This window comes from Pipistrellus hanaki, assembly GCF_964339955.1.
Source record: "Pipistrellus hanaki genome assembly, chromosome: 1".
In the NCBI taxonomy this organism is placed as follows: Eukaryota; Metazoa; Chordata; class Mammalia; order Chiroptera; family Vespertilionidae; genus Pipistrellus; species Pipistrellus hanaki.
The window spans coordinates 96,580,716-96,594,714 of NC_140503.1; the positions used below are offsets into that span (position 1 = coordinate 96,580,716).

At 40.5% G+C, this 13,999-nt stretch overlaps 1 protein-coding gene across 2 annotated transcripts in view; it reads right to left on the minus strand.

Annotated features, from left to right (window-relative positions):
- PEAK1 (pseudopodium enriched atypical kinase 1) overlaps positions 1-13,999 on the minus strand; it is a 117,774-nt gene that overhangs the window by 13,129 nt on the left and 90,646 nt on the right. For both annotated transcript variants that reach the window (XM_084876569.1, XM_084876568.1), the window contains one exon: positions 4,330-4,514. In XM_084876569.1, the coding sequence (XP_084732695.1) occupies positions 4,330-4,514 (185 nt within the window). The remainder of the gene's footprint in view (positions 1-4,329; positions 4,515-13,999) is intronic.

Below are 13,999 nucleotides of genomic sequence, written 5' to 3' on the forward strand. Positions count from 1 at the left end.
ACTGGTTAAATGTTAAAGGCAGAGCTCAATACTTGGTGGGAGCAATAAATGTGAAAAATGTCTCAGTATTTCTGTGTGAGAGGAATAGGGTGATGGTCTTTGTTTTAAAAAAGGAATCCAGATTCTCCACTCCTGCACCCAAGAGTGCTGTATTTACCAGACTAGGATACTAAGGAGTCAAAGACACTAAAATAATTGCGTTGTGGAAGAGTAGAGACAATAGAATTTATGAGAAAATAATACTGGGGAACATTATTAAAAACAATTGAAACTATCAAGGAGACCTCTAAACTGGTGCTAAGAAGATAGTAATCCGTACTTTCAACTTTGTCCCAAAGTTATCTTATGTTCTGTACACTTGTCATTTTTAATCTAACACATATGAATACAATTTCATAAACCACGTTCTTTTATTTCAGTACAGTGATGGATTCTGGCACTGCTTAAACTGGTCTATGTATAAGAGTCCAGTGATTGTGGTATATATAAGCAATCAACAGCTGTTCCAAATGTCATTCACACACTCTTGTGTAATTCTGTTTTATTGGGGAGAGGGGGAGAACATAAACTGTGATTTGAAAGATGCTACTTTTGAACATGTCTGACAAGTCCTAGTTACAGAACCAATCATTTCTGATTTCTTTCCAACATTTATGCTTAGAAGAAGGTAAAACAGACATGTGTGATCAATGACATCTTTGGAGCTTATTGTATACGGGAGAGAGAGCATTATCATTTTTTAAGACAGAAATATACCATGAAACTTTCATTAAAAACTATTAAAATTAGTAATGTTACTGAAGCCTCAACTTAATATCTCACAGTTAGAGCATAGTGCTATATTACAGGTTTAATTATGTCTCTTCTCTCAAAATATGTTGAAATCCTAATCCCTGGTACCTGTGAATGTAACCTCATTTGGAAATAGAGTACTTTTAGGTAATGAAATTAAGATGAGGTCATTACAGTGAGTCCCAATCCAATATGACTGGTATCCTTATAGGAGGCAAAATGATAGATGAAAATAGGCACATAGGGAGAACACTAGTAATGATAGAAGCAGAAATTGGAGTAATTTATCTGCAAGCCAAGAACTCCAAAGATTGATGGCTACCACAAGATACTAGGAAGAGATAAAGAAGGATTCTATCCAGAGTCCTAGGGGGAACATGGCCTTGAAAGCACCTTGATTTCAGACTCCTAGCTCCAGAACTGTGAGAGAATAAATTCCTCTTATTTTAGGCGACTCAGTTTGTGGTACTTTGTTACAGCAGTCCTATGAAACTAATACATGTTCTTACTGATGATCAGACAGAATAGAAAGCACTGATGGTCCTAGGATGATAATGAACTAAAATGGTTGTTTGGCCGAAACCAGTTTGGCTCAGTGGATAGAGCGTCAGTCTGCGGACTCAAGGGTACCAGGTTCAATTCCAGTCAAGGGTATATACCTTGGTTGCGGGCACATCCCCAGTAGGGGGTGTGCAGGAGGCAGCTGGTTGATGTTTCTCTCTCATCGATGTTTCTAGCACTCTATCCCTCTCTCTTCCTCTCTGTAAAAAAATCAATAAGACAAAAATTATGAACAAGAAATACGTAACTATCAACAATTGAATCTAAAAACCAAGGGAATTAAAAAATCTGATGAACAGTATTAACTGGTGAATATAATAGAATCAGAGGTATAGAAAGAGAGTGGACTGACGATTCTCAGGGAAAAGGGGAATGGGGGGTGTGGGAAGAGACTGAACAAAAATTGTACACCTATGGATGAGGACAATGGGGGGTGGGAAAAGGGCAGAGGGTGGGGTAGGAACCTGATGGAGAGGAGCAATGGAGGGAAAAAAGAGGAACAATTGTAATAATCTGAACAATAAAGATTTATTAAAAAAAATAAAATAAGAGAGGAAACAAAGATGGCGGCATAGGTAACCAGCTAACTGCAGCCCACACAACAATTTCAAAAAATACAACTAAAATATAAAGTGGACATTATACAGAACTACAGGAAAGTTGACTGGCTGGAAATTCTACAACAAGAAGGAAAGAGAAAACCAGAAGGAAAATGAGAGGAGCTGTAAAAGCCTAAGGTACGGAGACACGTTGCATGTGCTGAGAGGACAGAGCCAGAGAGGAGGGGGAGGCTGAGTGCCTGGCTGGTGTTCCCTAGTGGGAAGGAGATAAAAGCTCCGGACTGTGCTGAACCCCAGTTCTGATAGCACTGAACCCCAATTCTGGGGGAGACCCTCAGGCCCCAGGCTCATACAGAGGGAATCTGGGCTGTAAGGAGGAAGCTCAGGGGAGCGGCGAAGGGCAGAGCCCCGGAGTTGCACACATTGCGAGCAGAGGACAGACTGTTGACTGTGCCGCGGGATTGCCCTAGCTGGAAGGAGACATAAGCTCCGGACTGCTCTTAACCCCACTTCCAACTGCACTGAACCCCAGTTGCAGGTGAATTGGGGGAGAGACTAGACTGTCTGGTAGGGGGTGAAACTCCTTTCTCTCAGAGGTGCTTGCAGCGAGTACCAAAGGACACTGAGGAACACTGAGACTCAGGAACCTCATAGGGCGGGGCTAACAGGAAGCCAAGGTTGTAGGCTCCACCCAGAAACTCCGTTCCATCCAAGCTGAGCACAGAGGCTCTTGCAGTTTTCCAAGTCTAGTCGAATAAGGCTGTCTCCTAGCATAGATACAGCTGATCCTCCCACCCTACCAACTCAGGGAAGCAGCGAAAATGCCGAGACAAAAAAACAGATCACAAACGAAAGAAATGGAGGACAAAAAGCGACTGGATTTAGAGTTCAAAACCATTCTTGTAAGGTTTTTCAAGAATCTCCTAGAAAAGGCCGATAAAATAAACAAGACCTATGAAGATATGAAAAGGGATCAACTAGAAATAATAAAGGATCAACTAGAAATAATAAGGGATCAACAAGAAATAAAGAATACATTCTCTGAAATAAAAAATATTATACAGAGTCCTAAAAACAGAATGGAAGATCGCAAGAATCAAGTCAAAGATTTGGAACATAAAGAGCCAGAGGACACTCCTCCGGCAGAAGCAAGAAGACAAGAGAATCCAGAAAATTGAAGATAGTGTAAGAAACCTCTGGGACAACTGCAAGCGAACCAACATCAAAATTATGGGGGGGTCCCAGAAGAGAGAGAGCAAGATACTGAAAACATATTGGAAGAAATCGTGACAGAAAACTTTATTTAAAAATAAAATAAAATAAAATGGTGGTTTGTTTAATTAAAAATATGTCCTTGTAACAATGCCAAAGGTAAGCACCAATATAAACTGTTATTGTAATAACAATATATTTCTCTTCCTATGCATGCAACTCTGCTCAAGAACATTTAAGAGTTTATACAAACTACTAGATGCCCGGTGCATGAAATTTGTGTACGGGGGTGTGTGTCCCTCAGCCCAGCCTGCACCCTCTACAATCTGGGACCCCTCTCACAATCCAGTACTGCTGGCTGCCAACTGCTTGCCTGCCTGCCTTCCTGATTGCCCCTAACTGCTTCTGCCTGACAGCCTGATCACCACCTATCCACTCCCATGCCAGCCTGATTGATGTTTAACTGCTCGGCCTGCCAGTCTGTTTGCCCCCAACTTCCCTCCTCTGCCGGCCTGGTCACCCCTAACTGCCCTCCCTTCAGGGTTGATCACTCCCAACTGCCCTCCCTTGCAGGCCTGGTGCCTCCCAACTGCCATCCCCTGCTGGCCATCTTGTGGTGGCCATCTTGTGTCCACATGGGGGCAGCCATCTTGATCTTGTGTGTTGGAGTGATGGTCAACCTGCATATTACTCTTTTATTAGATAGGATAGAGGCCTGGTGCATGTGTGGGAGCCAGCTGGTTTGCCCTGAAGGGTGTCCCAGATCAGGGTGGGGGTTCCCTTGGGGTGTGGGACAGCCTTGGTGAGGGGCCTGTGGTGGTTTTCAGGCCCCGCCCCCAAGTGGAGGCCCTGGTATAGGGGATTTATTTATCTTCTACAATTGAAACTTTGTAGCCTAGAGCAGAGCCAAGCCTTCTGCTCACTCCGGGATGGCAGCCATTTCTGTTGGGATCTATTTATGTTATATAATTGAAACTTTGTAGCCTTATTGGAAGCCTGGGCCAGCTAAGGCAGGCGGAAAGCTTGGCTTCCTCTGGGGATACTCAAGCCTCCCTCCTGCTCTCAAAGTGGCTGCAGCCACCTTTGTTGGGTTAATTTGCATACTCATTCCTTATTGTCTGGTGGGCATGGCTGGTGTGTGTAGCAGAGTGGTAGTTAATTTGCATATTAGTCTTTTATTAGATAGGATGGCATTTGCACTTACCTAAGTTGCTGTATATTGCACTACAGGGATTCAGGTCTGTAGGATCTGAAATGTCTTCTTTTTCCTCTTCCCTTTCCAGTTCAGGTAGGGGCAGTGCTGGTGTGCAGCCTCCACCATCTTGCTTCACAACAACAGTTCTTGGATCCCAAGAAGAAAAATCCTCTGTCACTTCATGGGTCACATGACTGAAATAAATCAGACCACTGTCACAATGGTAAAGGTCTTGCTAACAAAATGAACTGACCAACAAAAAAAGACCCAAAGCATGGAGGGATGGAATAGACTGATATACCTCAATATGGGATGGGAGGATGGGGACAGATAACCAAAAGAACTTATATATATAGCCCATGGACACAGACAACAGGTTGATGAAGACCTGGGGGGGGGGGAGGTGGTGGATATGGGCTGGTCAGAGAGGGATAGGAAATGGGAGACATGTGTAATACTGTCAAGAATGAAATAAATGTAACAATATAAATAAATAAAGAATATCTCTACGTCTGAAAAATAAATTAATAAAAATAAAGGTCTTGTTAAAATTTAGATTTATGGATGGCATACACTTGCCATAAATATAAATAACTGGCCCAATAATCCAGCAATGGGTCATAAGCCACAACATACTTGTGTGAATATAAGGCAGTCCTTCATATATAATAGACTGATACTTCTATTTATCTTGATTCATATGTATTGATCATTCAGTTTGGTAGAGGAAGTATGATAATCTCAGAAGGAAGCTGGAGGATAGCAGGTAAGAACTGGAATACATTTTTTTTAAGGTAGGAGGTGGCAATTACAGTTGTGATAGAGAGAGTTGAATGCTTTATTGATTAAAGACAAATATACTCAAGTATTGAACATATTTGCTATATGATAGTACTACAATATTAAAGTATACATCAAACACTTTACTATTTAGTATATAGAATTTATTGCACATTAAAGTATTTAGTATGATATTTAGTAAAGAATCAGAAATAAAACTGAGATTAGACTACAGGGGAACCAACCTTCTCGAACTTAATTTATTCCCAAAGGCTGTTAGAGAAGTGATTTGTTCAAAAACCAGATTGTTTCTTCCCATTAGAAATAATATAAATATAATCAATCCATTCCAAACCCCTAAATGATTCCCCGTTTTAACCTTTCTTGTATACAGTACATAATAGTCTAATGTACTACCTATCTATATATATAAAAAGCCAGTGACCATAATGACCATAATGATCATAATGACTGGTAACTATGACGCCACTGTGGGCAGCAAATCAGCCTATCGGGGGTGGGGCTGGCCAGCCAACCTTGCAGCCCCTCCCTGCTGCCGACCTGCCCCTGATTGGACTCTCCCATCCCAATAAAGGGCAGGACGGCAAGCCAAATGCCCCTTTCCTTCCCTCCAATGACAGTCCCACCCCCAATCATCCAGCCCCAGCACAATAGGCCTGCAGCTCCTCCCCTGGCTGGCCCACCCCTGATTGCACCCCCACCCCAATAGGGGCCAGCCAACCTCCTGTACTCCTCCTTCCGCCTGGCCACACCACTGATAAGCCCCCACCACCCTGATCGGCCCCCAGCCCCTCCCCCCAGCCAGCCTTGCCCCTGATCACCACCCACCCCAATAGGGGGCAGAGCTGGATGGCCAATCTCCTGCAGCCCCTCCCCCACCCAGCCCAACCCCAAATTGGCCCCACACACCATCAGGGGTGGAGCTGGCTGGCCCCAACCACAATCAGGGGAGGGTCCCACTAGCCAAATGCCTTTGGCCCCTTCCCTCAGCCAGGCCTGCTGTGATTGGGCCCCAGTCAGGGTGGGCCGGCCAGCCAACCTCTCGCCATGTCCTCCTCCTGACAGGCCCAGCCTCATCCTCCCCAATTGGGGCCAAGCAAACCAGACCACACACGTGTACGAATTCGTGCACTGGGCCTTTAGTTTATAAAGACTTATTTTCTTAAATTTATAAAACCACTCCAAAGTAGCTGAATTTTTCATAATTCACTACCTGGGAAATGCTATCACCGGCTAATTGCTTTTTGTTTATCCAATCAACAGAAGTTTTTCTACCTATTCAGATGCCTGAGAATGTTATTTTGTGAGCACTTTCACACCCAAAGCAACATTAGCACTCTTCATGTTTTAAAATTGTGCTAAACTTTGATTTTGCCAGCAATAAAAGCATTCTCTACTTTGTTTGTTCCCAAAGACACTTTCTGTTACATTGAGGTTGTCAGTCAGGTAGATAACTGAAGTTTTGGTTGAGAACCAAATTGTTTGAGATGGGAAACGTTCAAGAAATGAGGTTTTGAGAAGACAAGGTGGAAAAAAATAACCGAGCCCACAAGCAACTGGAAGAAAACAAACTTAAAAGGCAGGAGGAGAGCGTCAAAAGGAAATGAAACAACATCTGCATGATAGGGGCGCCAGGAGAGGAAACAGCAAGGAATAGAAAACCTGTTTGAAGGAATAATGACAGAAAACTTCCCTGATTTGGGGAAGAAAAAAGCCATAGAAGTCCAGGAAGCACACAGTCCCAAATAAGATGAACCCAAAAAGACTGACATCAAGACACATCATATTTAAATTGGCAAATACCAATGACAAAGTAAGAATCTTAAAGGCTGCCAGAGAGAGACAGAAAGTCACCTACAAGGTATCTCCCATTAGACTATCAACTGATTTCTCAATAGAAACACATCAGGTGAGAAGAGAATGCAATGAAATATACAAAGAGAGAGAATGAATTCAAGAAAAATATACTCAGCAAGGTTATCATTAAAAACTGAAGATGAATTTGGGAGCTTCACATACAAAAAAAGGCTAAGGCAGTTTATTACGACTAAGCCAGTAATGCAAAAAATGCTAAAGAGACTACTATTAAAAAAAAAAAAAAAAGAAATGGAAAGGGAAGAAGGAACACAGGCATAAAAAATAAAAATGGTGACAAACAAGTACCTGTCAATAATAACCTTAAACATAAATGGATTAAATGCTCCAAACAAAAGACATAGGGTAGCTAAATAAGAAAACATAACTCATATACTGTATTTGCTGTCTAAAAGAGACCCCCCCTCAGAACAAAGGACCCACACAGACTGATAGTAAAAGGATAAATTTTTTTTCAGGCAAATGGAAAAAAAAAAATAAGCTGGGATACAAATATTGATAGTAGCTGACAAAATAGACCTCAAAGTGAAGGCCATAACAAGAGATAAGGAGGGCCATGTCATAATACTAAAGGGAGCAATTCAACAAGAGGATGTAACTCTGGTAAACATATACACACCCAATACAGGAGCACTCAAGTACATGAAAAAACTTCTGGAAGATATCAAGGGAGAGATTGACAGCAATACAATCGTAGTAGGGGACTGTAATATCCCATTGATACCACTGGATAAATCCTCTAAACAAAAAATCAGCAAAGAAACATCAATCCTAAATGTCCCACTAAATCAGATGGAACTAATTGACATCTTCAGAACATTTCACCCCAAAGTTATAGAATATACATTCTTCTTAAGTGCACACAGGACATTTTCAAAGATAGACCACATATTAGGACATAGATAAAGTCTCCTTAAATTCAAGATGACAGAAGTCATATCAAGCATCTTCTCAGATCACAATGGCATAAAATTAGAAATCAACTACAATAAAAACAATGAAAGAAAGATCAAATACCTGGAGGCTAAATAGTATGTTATTAAACAACTAGAGACCCAGTGCATGAAAGTCGTGCATTGAGGAGGGAGGATATCCCTCAGCCCAGCCTGCATTCTCTCCAATCTGGAACCCCTCGGGGGATATCCAACTGCCGGTTTAGACCCGATCCCACAAGGACTGCTGGTACCCAGCTGGCCTGCCAGACCGATCACCCCCTAACCACTCCCCAGCCAGCCTGAACAACACCAAACTGCTCCCGTGCCAGCATGATTGCCTCCAACTGCCCTCCCCTCTGGCCTGATTGCCTTAAAAAAAAAAATAATAATAATAATAATCCTGGTAACAAATGACAATGGAAATGCACAACAATCCAAAATCTATGGGACACAGTGAAAGCAGTCCTGAGAGGGATGTTCATAGCTCTTTAGGCTTACCTTAAAAAAACAAGAAAAAATGGTAATAAATTATCTAACCCCACAACTTAACGAATTAGAGAAAAACAAGACAAGAATAAGCAGAAGGAAGGAAATAAATGACATAGAGACAAAAAACAAACCACCACCAACAACAACAACAAACACCAATACAAAAGATCAATAAAACCAAGAGCTGGTTCTTTGAAAAGATAAAATAAAATTGATGAACCTCTCGCTAGGCTCATCAAGAAACAAAAAGATAGGACCCAAATAAACAAAATCAGAAATGAAAGAGATGAAGTAAAAACTGACCCCACAGAAATTCAAAGGATTGTAAAAAAATATTATGAACAAGTCTACTCCAATAAACTGACAACATAGGGAAATGGACATAGTCTTAGAAAAATACAAGCTTCCAAAACTCAATCAGGAAGAATAACAAAACCTGAATAGGCCTATAACTAGTGATGAAATTGAAGCAGTAATAAAAAATCTTCCAGTAAACAAAAGCCATGGTCCAGACAGCTTTACAGGGGAGTTCTACCAAACATTCAAAGAAGAACTGAAACTTATCCTCTTCAGGCTATGCTAAAAAATTCAAGAGGCAGGCACACCCCCAAGCTCTTTCTATGAAGCCAGCATTACCCTAATCCCAAAATCAGATAAAAACATTAGAAGGAAAGAAAACTAGAGGCCAATATCCCTGATGAACATAGATGCTAAAATCCTCAACAAAATTCTAGCAAATCAGATCTGGCATTACTTTAGAAAGATCATACACCATGACCAAGTGGGATTTATTCTGGGGATGCAAGGATGGCACAATATCCGCAAATCAATAAATGTGATACATCACATAAACCAACTGAGAGACAAAAATCATATAATCATATCAATGGATGCAGAAAAAGCATTTGACAAAATCCAACACCCTTTCTTGATAAAAACTATCAACAAAGTGGGAATAGAGGGATCATACCTCAACATAATAAAAACCTTATATGACAAACCTACAGCCAACCTCATAGTCAATGGGCAAAACCAAAACCATTTCTCCTAAGAATAGGAACAAAAGAGGGATGACCACTCTCACCACTCCTGTTAGACATTGTACTGGAAGTGCTAGCCATATCGATCTGGCAGTAAGAAGAAATAAAAGGTATCCAAATTGGAATGAGGAAGTAAAACTGTTATTATTCGCAGATGAGATGATATTGTAAATAGAAAACCCTAAAGACTCCATCAAAAAACGACTAGAACTAATAAATGAATTCGGCAATGTAGCAGGATACAAAATAATGCCCAGAAATCTATAGCTTTTTTATACACCAATAAAGAACTCACAGAAAGAGAAACTCAAAAACAATCCCATTTTCTCTTGCAACAAAAAAATTAAGATACATAGGAATAAATTAACTAAGGAGATAAATGACCTGCACTCGGAAAACTACAGAACATTGAAAAAAAGAGATAGAGGAAGATATAAATAAATGGAAGAATATATCATGTTCATGGATCGGTAGAATCAACATTATTAAAATATCAATATTGCCCAAAGCAATCTATAGATTCAAGCTATCCCCATTAAAATACCAACGGAATATTTCACAGATCTAGAACAAACTCTCCAAAAATTCATATGAAATAAAAAAAAGACCCCGAATACCACAGCAATCCTGAGAAAGAAGAACAAAGTTGGAAAGATCTCAATACCAGATATCAAGCTATATTACAAAGCCACTCTCAAAACTGCTTGGTACTGGCACAAGAACAGACATATAGACCAATGGAATAGAATAGTGAACCCAGAAGTCGACGCAAGCCATTATGTTCAATTAATATTTGACAAAAAAGGCAAGAGCATACAATGGAGTCAAGACACTCTCTTCAATAAATGGTCATTGGGAAAATTAGGCAAATATATGCAAAAAATGAAACTAGATCACCAACTTACACCCTATACAAAAATAAACTCAAAATGGATAAAGGATTTAAACATAAGATGAGAAACCATAAAAATCTTCAAAAGCTCTACAGGTAGCAAAATATCAGGCACATGTCATAGCAATATCATTACTGATACAGTTCCTAAGAGAATGGAAGCTAAGAACAAAGTAAACAAATGGGACCATATCAAAATAAAAAACTTCTGCACAGCAAAAGAAACAATCAACAAACCAACAAGAAAGCCCCCTGCATGGGAGAACATATCTGCCAATGTTACTATGTCCGATAAGGGTTTAATCTCCAAAATTTACAGGGAATTCATACAAGTTAACAAAAGAAAGATAAACAATCCAAATAAAAAAAATGGGCAAGGAACCTAAATAGACACCTTTAAAAAGAAGACATACAGAAGGCCAAGAGACTTAAGAAAACTGGTCAAAATCACTAATCATCCAAGAGATGCAAGTCAAAGCGACAATGAAGTAACCTTTCACACCTGTCAGAATGGCTGTCATCAACAAATCAACAAGTGCTGGTGAGGATGTGGAGAAAAAAGAACCCTAGAGCACTGCTGGTGGGAATGCAGACTGGTGCAGCCACTGTGGAAGACAGTATAGAGATTCCTCAAAAAATTAAAAATGGAACTCCCATTTGACCTCATAATCCCACTTCTAAGAATATATCCCAAGGAATAAGAAACACCAATCAGAAAGGATATATGTTCATAGGTGCACAATTTACAATAGCTAAGAGTTGGAAATAGCCTAAGTGCCATCAGCAGGTGAGTGGATTAAAAACCTGTAGTACATCTACGCAATGGAATACCAGGCTGCTGTAAAAAAAGAAGGAACTTTTACCATTTGTAACAGCGTGGATGGACCTGGAGAGCATTATGCTAAGCAAAACAAGCCGATTGCAGAAAGATAAATATCTCATTTGTGGAATATACTGATAATGAACAACATAATGAACAACTGATGAACCAAAATAGAGCTAGAGATACAGAAGCATCAGACCATCCAACCTAAGAGGGAAGGTGGGGGTTAGGGGGTCAACCAAAGGACTTGTATGCACGCATATGAGCACAACCAATGGACAAAGAGAATAGGGAAGTGTGGGCATTTTCTGGGGGATGGGAGTGGCTGTGGAGAGGTCAATGGGGGAAAAGGGAGACTTAAGTAATACATTAAACAATAAAGAATTTAAATAAAAAAAACACACACAGTGAAGTGAGGTTTTGACTGTATTTTAAAAGAAAGTTAAGGCATTGTTTTAACAGATAAATTAAGGCCAGAAGGTCTTGTTTCCAAAAGGACAGAGTATTAACTTATTCTTACATACATGCAACAGACAAGGCAAATGAAAAAGAATTTTGCATTCTAGTTACTCTTATTTATTAAAATGAATATGAACCATTTTGTTGGCCACATACCAGAGTATGGTCAGCCATAATGCTTTGTGTTCTTAATCTTATTTCACTTTCTGCCTGTTCATTTCCTTATAGCTAATTATTCTAATCTTCACCACTCCTTGCCCTGCCCAAACTGTCAATTCTGTTTCTACAAAGTATAAGGGGATGAAAAGGTCAATAAATATTGGTGGAGAAAACTGTCTTAGTTAGAAGATTTTAATGGGGTGGCCAATGAAATAAATTCAAAATCAGGCATCTTTAATAGTTTTTGGGTCCAGGGAAAGGGTTCCTAGACTCACACTCATCAGCTCTTCTTCCTATTTTTAATTTTTTTTAATGGACAAAGAGAAAGAAGAAAAGGAAACATATTATTGCATGTTATTTCTGGATTTTTCAATGGGCAGTGAGTCATGGTGACATTCACACATTTCTTTAAAAGAGGCACTGTTTGATCATATGTCATCATAACATCTGTCACCTGGGGATCTGAAGGAAAAGGAGCACCTTCTTATCAATTTTTCATCATGGAAATCATGCATGTAGCTGAACAGAAAAAAAACACCTTGAAATCTGCTGGATATACAACCTTAAAAATATCCCTTCAAAGCTGGCAAAGTGAAAGGTCTTTCTATACTGGGAATGAGCAATGAGATGAAGGTTCCATTATGGGATGTGGCTCTTGGGGATAGGGTGAGGTGGGCAGGAACCACGCCACTAGCAGCCAACAGGGTAATTTATACAATATAAAGAAAACCTCACATAGTAAAGCTGCCTCTTCTTAATGGGCTGCCCTTGGGTCATCAACATGGAAGTAGGGGTCCAAACAAAGGTCATATACTTTGAAACGTTGTAAAATTGAGGTAACAAGAGGGCTCTATACACTATCAAAGACAAAGCAAGGTGACACTTCTAAGACTCTCTGAGACACCATTTAGTATTACGATTATTGATCAGTGAATAGTCATTAACATGCTACAGGAGAGGGAAAATGGTCTTTGATAGCAATCCTAATATATAAAAAGCCAGAGGCCATCACGACCTAAACAAATAGACAGATGACCAAACAGCAGGCTGCATGGGGCGACAAGGCCGGCAGGGGGGTTAGTGAGGGACGACCAAACAACTGAACAGCAGGCTGTGTAGGGAAACCAGGCTGGCGGGGCGGGGGTGGGGGGGGGGGTGGGGGTGGGGGGAGAGGCAGGAAGGGATAACCAGGCTGGTTGGGGAAGGGCAGTTGGGGGAAGACTATGCCAGGAGAGGGGGGCAGTAGGCAGTTGGGGGTGACCAAGTTGGCAGGGAGGGGAAGTTAGGGGCAACCAGGCCGACAGGCAGAAGTGGTTAGGGGTGATCAGGCTGGCAGTGGAGGCAGTTAGGGGCGATCAGGCAGGCAAGCAGGTGAGCAGTTAGGAGCCAGCAGTCCTGGTTTGTGAGAGGAATGTCCAACTGCCAGTTTCGGCCTGGGATCAGACCTAAAACGGCAGTCGGAAATCCCCCAAGGGGTCCCAGATTGGAGAGAGTGCAGGCTGGGCTGAGGGGACCACCCCATCCCATGCATGAATTTCATGTATTGGGTCTCTAGTAGTTAATATAAGCCATTTCTGATTTCAAAGCTACATAATAACTATATACAAGAAATATATAACTATATTTAAATATAGGGTGTTCCCTCCAAAGTGTATATATACTTTGAATAATTATAAAAGCAGTGTTTATTAAAATATATTTAATTTTTAAAACTGAGCTATCAGTTATTAAAGTATATATACATCTTTTGGGGATACCATATATATATATATATATATATATATATATATATATATATATATATATATATTTAAATATATAAAAATACTAGTATCTCTGAACACGAATCCATGTGCCAGTAGCTTTCTGCTGCCCTCCTATAGCTCTTCGCCTGCTGCCCCACCTTCCTATAGCTCCCCCTGCCCCCCTCATAGCTTGCTGCCCTGCCCCCTCCTGTAGCTCTCTGCAGCCTGTTTGTAGCTCGCTGTCCCACCCTCCTGCTGATCTGTGATCTGGTCATTACACAGTCGGTTGTTACACATCACGGCATAATGGATAATTAGCATATTCTTCTCTTATTATACAGGATATATGATACATAAAGAATATATTAAAAACATCAGCCCCCTTTGAGAGGAAAAATGTTAAACCTCTAGACATTCTATTCTTATTTGAATCAACTTGAGAAGTTTCTAAAAGTTGTTTT